This window comes from Sabethes cyaneus, chromosome 3 (genome assembly GCF_943734655.1).
Source record: "Sabethes cyaneus chromosome 3, idSabCyanKW18_F2, whole genome shotgun sequence".
Taxonomy (NCBI): Eukaryota; Metazoa; Arthropoda; class Insecta; order Diptera; family Culicidae; genus Sabethes; species Sabethes cyaneus.
In genome coordinates, this window is record NC_071355.1 from 94520579 (window position 1) to 94529314 (window position 8736).

General features: G+C 36.7%; 1 protein-coding gene across 1 annotated transcript; it reads right to left on the reverse strand.

Annotated features, from left to right (window-relative positions):
- Window positions 1-6055: 6055 nt before the first annotated feature.
- LOC128739887 (uncharacterized) lies at window positions 6056-7294 on the reverse strand. Its single transcript, XM_053835388.1, has one exon. The coding sequence runs from the start codon at window positions 7292-7294 to the stop codon at window positions 6056-6058; it is 1239 nt and encodes a 412-aa protein (XP_053691363.1).
- Window positions 7295-8736: the final 1442 nt, after the last annotated feature.

Sequence of the window (8736 nt, forward strand, 5' to 3'; positions counted from 1 at the left end):
AATCAACTGTTTACAATTCGTGGCTCTCCAGTTATTTTTGTACACCATTTTGTTTTCGGGCAAACTCATTAGCAAGAATTTTATATCTCGGCTGAGTAACTGCAGTATGAAAAGAGGTTGAAGCTCCCAAAAGTTCCTGCTGGAATCATGAATCAAGAAAGAAATTATCAAAAGAAGAGGCTGCTGCTATTTTATGTGCTGAGTGAGGCTATTCCGGTCACTGTATTTTCTAAAGGGATAATATCTCGGAGTTAATGATTTGGCAAATAATTAATAAAGGTGTACTAGTCGATTGCGAGGGCAAACTATAGAATAAGGGCGAAATTGTAAGCGACGAGAGGTAGTTCAAACGAAAATAGAATTCACAAATTTTGAGCAAATTCGTGCTTTTGCTGTGATTCTACAGAAAGAAAATGCTCGGCTTCATGTTGCCATATCTATTAAAACTTTTTTGAGAACGCTTAAATGGAAAATCCCATTCCTCCCATCATATTTTTCAGATATTGTACCGTCCGATCGTTACTTGTTCCGTTTGAGACCATATGGTCTGGCTAACCAGTAGTGCCACTTATACGAAGGCATCAAACAATGGCTTGACCTCCTCTAAAGACAAAGGATTTTACTGTAACGGTAACGGTAGCTCTGTCAAAAAAATGAGATTTTTGTTGCATAAAAGCTTATCAAGCAGTTGTTCCACAGGAATTAGTACAATAGTAGTGTACAATAGTTTAATAAACTATTTTTAAACAAAAGTGTTTGTTGGGTAGCGACAGGCAATAGTTTGCGTGTTTCATTTAACACCATTTTTAACAATTAAGTTATATTTTTCCAATAGACTTTGTTACCGAATTTTTATATATTTATTTTTTTATAACAGTAGTTTTTCTAGGGGAAGTACAATAAAGTAATGAAATAAATACAGCCTGGACTCGATTATCCAGGTGTTCACTTTTATTTTCAACCCGGATAATCGAATCACCCGGATAATCGAATCACCCGGATAATCGAATCACCCGGATAATCGAATCACCCGGATAATCGAATCATATTTTTGGGTGTTCACTTTTATTTTCAACCCGGATAATCGAATCACCCGGATAATCGAATCACCCGGATAATCGAATCATATTTTTGGTCCTAAAATTTTTATTGAGGGTCATGTGTTTTGACTTGTAGGTATCATAAATCTATTTTTAGTATTGACTAATCTCCCCTAAAGTTAGAAAATTCCTTGTTTACGATTTTTTTAACTGATGAATTTTATTTTTGGTACAAATATTTATTTGTATGCCATGTTTTTTTACTTTTAGGTATTATAAATGTTTTCTATTATTGAATAATTTACCCTAAAGTTAGAAAATTCCTTTCTTCAATATTGTTTACTGATGATGATGATGGTGATGGTTGATCGTGATGATGGCGATGATGGCGGTGATGATGATTTCGCTGATGATCATTTTGATGATGATGATGACCCGGATAATCGAGTCTAAAACCCCGGATAATCGAACCCCCGGATAATCAAGTCCCCGGTTAATCGAATCCCCGGATAATCGAGTCCCCGGATAATCGAGTCGGAACTGTATGTCGATAGAGTACCAAATAGCAAGCAAGCCGAAAAGGGGAAAGAGCGGAAAATTAGGTAAAGGAGGGTCATTGAAGCAACGTTTAAGTAGTTGTGTAGCGCTACATTTTGCCCAAGCTGGGGGATCCATGGTTCGATCCAAGCTATAATCGGAGCATTACAACCGCATGCGAACCCACTACTTCTTCCCAGGCCTTGTGGCGCGCTGAAAATCGCGAATCTGGGCCGAATTTAAGAGTTGTCGTATTAAGCGTATACTCCATATAATGCAATCTAACAAGATTTTCGTATATACGGAAATATGCATATATGCTTATATATACGCAAGCAGGTGTTTTTTTGTCTTGACTTATGATGAAGTCAAACATAATTCAAATAATTTTTATAATGGTAGCCTAAGTCTAATAGTCTGAGTAGAGAGAATGACCTCCATTGTTGAGCTCCAAGAATAACGCAATTTTGGCGAATCGATGGCTTCCTTCTTTAATTTTTCCGATCTTTCCCTTCACATCTTGTCCCGCTCTATGTATACCTACTATAAAACATCTCCTTCAACATTTATGTGGACATGAAGATAGATTAAAAAATATCAACTCAGTCGCATTCATTTTTAGTGAAATTGCATCTTTTCTTCTGTTGACTAAAATTGGTGATCTTGGGCGAATGCCAAAAACGGAGTAAACACTCTGCCATGCCATGATACTCCTTATGTAATGATACCTGTCTTTAGCTCGCATGCTACATATAAACAAAATCACAGCTTGATCACCCTGTGGCATGCAAAAAACAGCATACAGCAGAATGTCCGGTCACTTTCGTCCACATGGGGCAAACCAAAATCAAATAATGAACGATCATAAAAGCATAATCTCTTCTAGAGGCTCATTATTGCGCATACACTTATACACCCCGCAGAGGTCTATTAATATTGGCATTCGAACCATTGAGCATGTGTTGTGTGCGGTGGTAAAAGATCGAAACATGTTGCTCTTTTTTTGTTTTCATTTCTTCAGCGATCGTGTAGGGCCTTTACGATTGGCTTTTTGCTGTATGCTTCTGTTCCCATGTTTCATTCACTACGCCCGATGAGATGACTCTCTTCGAAGTTAACGCAGAGAATTCGCTGGAATCGAAAACTATTTCGCATACGAAACTCATACCGAAGCGAAATAAGCAAAAAAAACTTGCTGTTCTTGAGAATTTCGATTAAGTGGGCAAACAATGCGTAACTGTGTATCATGAGGGCCGGTCGCCGAAAATTTGTTGAATAGATTGCGTTGAGGATTATTTTTCTTCGATGCGCTACATCGAATGAAATGTTTGTTCAATGAATTTCTCAGAATATTCTCTCTGAGAAAGTTTTGGACGATGCACAATGCACGTGGTCCTTTGATACCAAGCGTTCTGTTCACATACTTTCATCGATTGGGTAACTTTCCGCTGGGTTCGTTCTTCGTGATCGATTCGATGTACGCGAAATCGTGGATCGAACCATTCGATTTTGTCTGATGCGATTTTGAACAAGCCGGTAAACGAGATTTGGCGATTTGTAGATTGGCGAAAGATACCCTATCGTTATCGGTAGCCAGATTTATAATCCTCTTGAACAGTGGATGTGTTTCATTAGGTGTTGAATTATTATCGGCTTGTTTCATTGTTCGATTGAATGAGCAGAGATTTGGCTTGTCAAAATGAAGTGGGTCTGTTTCTAGTAGGTTTAAACTAACACTGGTTTTGTAATGAAGACACAGGGAAAACTTTAGTAACTATTTTTTGTGATAGGTGGATGAAATACGTATTTAACAAACTTCTATTTCGTCTTTTTTTTTAAAGACAGTCAGCCACGTAAATTTGCTATGAGAATCTCGAAATTTCAGTTTTAAGATAACCATAAAAATGAAAAAAAAAAAAATGAAAATGAAGACCACTATTTACAAAATCCACCCAATCTAGTTGTGCACATCGGGCCATAATTATTGAAATTTTAAAATTCCTAATTTCTGAATTATAATTGAAGATCAAACAGCAAATATTACATAAACAATGTTTGAATTAGTCATTTCACTTCTTTTCATAAAACTTTTAAAAGAAAATGCCTTTTATTGTTTCCAGCAAGATTCCTCATCTTCCCAGCCGACTTTTGGCGTGGGTCTTGTGAGAATTATTATTTCTATTTTATTTCATCGATCGAATGACAAACTTCTTGACTTGATTCAAATCTTTTTGACTTCTATGTATTTAGACATTACTTGAAAATCCATTCAAATTGATACAAAAATTTTGCATGTATGAAGCTAATTTAGCGAAGGACTAACAGTATTAGCTGTCCCAAAGGTAAAAACGAAAAACGGTTTAACTTTAACAAGCTTTGAACAAAACTAAATTAGCATTTTTAGCTGTTCGCTAAGTCTAGTAGAAACTCAAGAGAAATTTTTATTTAGATCGCTTCAACAACATTCCATGTATTAATCTGCGTTTCATTTTCATATGACGACAAAATAAGTAGGCCAACAAAAATACTAGTCCCAGCAGCACACTTTTGTCACTTCTGGTTGCTGCAACCTATTTATGACTGGAATCAGTCATTAATCGGTTACCACAACTAGTTTATAACAACTGTGCTAGTAGGGGCGTTTGTAGGCCACCTATTTATTTTATTGATTTAATTTATCTATTTATCTTGCCAGCCAGGTATCTCCAAATTTAATTTATTTTTTCGATAATATGTGCAGTAGTGCCACCAATGTCAAATATCGAGTGTTTAAATGCTACCTCAAGTTATGTCTTCTAGTTGAACTTGAGGTACGACACTAGTCTAACAAGTCAGTCGTCGTACGTTTGAATCTTCACTGTGGTCAAATTTCGTTAAAACGTAGCCAGCACTTTGCTTTACTTTTGCTAAACTCATCTAACATTCACGTTGTGTAGTTAAAGAGCAATTCCATGCGAAATCACCCTAAAATAGTAATTAAACAACAGTAATGTTCAAATTTTGTCAGCACCCGATTTTGTCTACTCCCGATTTTATCAGCTTTTTATCCCGATTTTGTAAGCCTATAAATTTTGTTTAACTTTTGTGCTTTTAACCCTCTAACGGGTAAGACCGTCTAGAGACGGCCTTCGCTTTTGAAGCTCCAGAGCCGCATACGAAATTTGTTTTCAATTGGCAATATGCAAAATGTGTTCAGAACAGATTTCTTGACATTTTGATACTAATATCATAACATTCTGACCATGCATTCAAAAGTTATCATTTTTCAAAAACAAAAATTCTGAAAAATTCCGAAAATAATTATTGCACGAATATTCCCTTTTTTACTTTTGAAGGAACAAAATGATTGACCTAAACAATTTTTCTATCAGTAAATCTCATGCATTATTTTAATTTTGTAATATATCTGAATTGAAAAAATATCTGGGCAGAGTGTTAGACATGAAAAAAGAAAAGGAGAAATTGGACTTTTTCTTACCTGGTGCTCCTCCAGATAATTATTTTTGTATGAAAATCAGAACATAAGGTTTTTTTGTGTGTACTTTCATGATAAAATAGTCATTAGCTTGATCGCATCGTTTTTACGGTGTTGCCCGTTAGAGGGTTAAACATGATTTATAAAACTTTTCAGCCTGCTTGAAACTATTTGGATTCTCCGGGGAGAGTTTTTTTTATTAAAATGATGCCTTCTTGCTAGTAATTCGGGATCAAAATTACGGTATTTTTATAGTAAAAGTTCTATAGATCCTAAACAAGCAAAGATAGAGGTATACTATATTCAGCAATGTTGTGTATTTTTACTATTTGTACCACTTTGTAAAACAGTAAAAAGCCATACAAGAACTACAAAACAGCTAAAATATAAAAACTGATTTTAACGATTTTTCATTTATGAAAAATAGGTTTTTTCTATCTTTGCTGAAGAGATAGAAGGTTGCTGTCCTCCGCAAAATTTCTTGTAATAATATGCTGTAAAACTTTGTAGAACACATCAATGTGTTATATTGATGATGATGATAGTTTTATTAAGGACCTTTTAACATAGAGTCATTCGGGTCCATATGAATATAAAATACAGTACATTTTATATTTACATGTCATTGTTGCCTCCTACAAGTACTCTTTATTTATTTTTTTTTTTCAATTAATAAAATTAAAAGGCAAAACTTATGTGTCCCTACATTTATCGACAGCTAAAGCTTCTCTGATGTTGACTGGTAAATCACCTGATCCTCTCGCATCATTAAGAGATGAGAAAAACTGAATGAAGTGTTTCACTGTTAGTTTGGAATTACACCGCATACGAATTTGTGGATTGCGATTTATTGAACTGCTATAATAATTCAACCTGCGGCTTGGTTTCCTCCACTGCGCTTTTTATTGTAAGATGTGTATCCGATAATAAATACTTATTTCGCATTTGATCACATGATTTCCATGAGTATTCCAGTTAATTTTGAATTTTCTTTGTTGTTGGTTTAGATATTATCCATGTCACTCGTTTCGTCATCCGGCTCTGTAGTGTCCTGGGTAGTTGGTAAAGGCTTTTTCTTGGGTCTGCCTGGCTTTCGTCTTAATTGTGGACCTGACGTATTTTTTTCTTGGCAGGGGATTGTTTCTAACTTTTTGATCACATTAGTTCTCATGGTTGTTTTGGCTCTCTTTTGCTTCGGTGATATTGCTGGACTATTGTCACTTGTGCTCGATTTAGCAGTATTGGTGGGGGTTCCTTCATCATCATTTTTTATTGGGATACTTGCTTGCAGTCTGGCGTTTCGGCTTGGTTGTTTGTTGTACAGTTGCGTTTCTGTAATGGCTGTGTTATCCGAAGTCTTCTGGCATGTGCATTGGCATTTACATCCGTTGGCATTTAGAACTGCTTTGGAAGCGTAACTTGATTTCGAAGTGTTTTGCAGATCAAAGATTTTCTTAGCTTCAAGGTAAGATAGATTTTGGTCTATTCGGAGGCGAATGATATCTTTCTCTTTTTTCCATATATCACAGTCGGGACTCGTCGCCTTGTGCGGTTTCTGGCAGTTAATGCATTTTGTTTCTTTATTGCAGTTATCTCCGTGGAAGTTATCTCCGCAATTCGCACATGTTTTGGCAGCTTTACAATCTCGTCCTAGATGTCCGTATTTAAGACATTGAAAACAACGCATTGGGCGTGGGTAGTGAGGCCGTGTTTGAACGCGCATGAAGCCAACTTTGATTTTTTCAGGGCGATTAGGTGCTGAGATAGTTAAAATTAGGGATGCCGTTTTGATCAATATATCACCAACTTTTTTCATTATGCGTTCCACTTTAATTACTTTCTCCTCTCTCATTTCTTCCAAAATATCTTCTTCTTTCATTTCGAGTAGATCTCGGCAGGTAATTACTACTCTGCAAGTATTGAGCGTTGCATGCTCATTCACAGCAACATTGATACCAGGGATGATGCAGTGCAATTTTCGTAATTGTGTCGCTTGCCTCTCATTTTTCACTTTTATAAGAATTTTTCCATCTCGGATTCGATTTATACTGGTAACATCTCCGCAACAGTTTTTGATTACTTTATCTATCAGAAACGGTGAGATCTTTTCCAGTGTTTGACTATCACCTGTGCGTTCCATTACGAGAAAACGTTCCTCGATAGCTTTGGGAAATTGTCCCAAGGCCGGGAAGCTACTCCCGCCTGGAACGGTACCGTCCGTACTGCCGCTCTGAGGCGGCATCTTGAAATACGGCTCTCTAGAGGGTTAATTGCTTTGTCTCGTTCGGTATCATCGAAACGCACCAGTGTGCGTGGCTAACTAGTTCAGATGTAGTTCCCCTTGTCACTTAATATCACTGATCGTCTGTTCCGATTCCACAGCGCACGTTGGTGTGTGTACTTTTATATAAAGTTCATATAAAGATGGTTTCCTTTACAATGGATAATCCTGATCACTGAATATTTTCACTTTTAGCGTCTCAATATCGCACTTTACACACCTTCTCCACTTTCCCAACAAAGTCCAGATATAGATCGATACGGAACTACTCAGAAAATTTACTTTGAAATGCAATTTCCAAGGAAAATTAAACGATTTTACAAGAGCATTCGGCGCGTGCTTTATGACAACTATAATTCATTTACTCGTATGAATGTGTTTAGTGATGTCCGTCAATCGTTCGATTAATTCAACTAATCGAATAACACTAGGAATATTCGAATAATTTTTAATCGAATAATGCCAGCACGAGTAGTTGAATTAATCGAATAGTTCAATTAGTACGTATAATCCCCGAATAATGCTCGTTAATCGTTCATAATCGTTCGATTAATCGAATTATTCAAAGAAATATGCGAATATTTCTAATCGAACACCACTAGCACGAATAGTTGAATTAATCGATTAGTGCAGACAAGGCTCACCGATTAATCGGTAATCGAATAATTGAAAATTTCGGACATCACTAAATGTGTTATATTAAAACTGAAGGAAAATATTTTTTTTGCACTTTTAGGGGGATTAATCAAAATGTGAATTCCGCTGGACGATAGAAATTTTAATTTTAAAAAACTCTTCCAAAGTTCCATAAAGCTGAAACCAAATTTCCCGCTTAAAGCTAATGCGCTCCAAAAAAGGTTCAGGGCCAGTGTGCGCTGCCCGGTTTATTGACCTTTGGTTGACCAATTGAGGGTTAAAATTTAATTATTAGTAGAAGTCTTCGATATTTCAAGGTCTTAAGTCTTGAATTTTGGACAATTTCCCGATTTTGTCAGTTTCCCCATTTTGTCAGCACAAAATTCAACATGGGGCTGACAAAATCGGAACATTACAGTATTTGATTTCGATGATATTTTACCTACGTATTTGATAGGAAAAAACATGCTCGTGGTCGCGGCGCCTTTGGTCGTCTTGTTCCTACCGGATTTGAAGCAAACACCATCTTTGCAGGTGTAGTTATCCAGCATTCTTGCAGCATGTTCTGCCCATCGTATTCGTTCGTTAGCTACTGGGCTTTTGCCTACTGAGTTCGCCATAGAGCTGTGCGAGTTAATGATTCATCCTCCACCTTCATAATCCAGCGCCCTGTACGCCGCCGAAGATCGTTCCTAGCACTCCTCTTTCGAAACCCCCGAGCACTCACGTTGTCCATGTTTCATGTCCGTAGAGAACCGGTCTAATAA

Excerpts from the sequence above, each read along its gene's own strand:
- LOC128739887 (XM_053835388.1), bottom strand. The coding sequence starts at position 7,294 with ATGCCGCCTCAGAGCGGCAGTACGGACGGTACCGTTCCAGGCGGGAGT.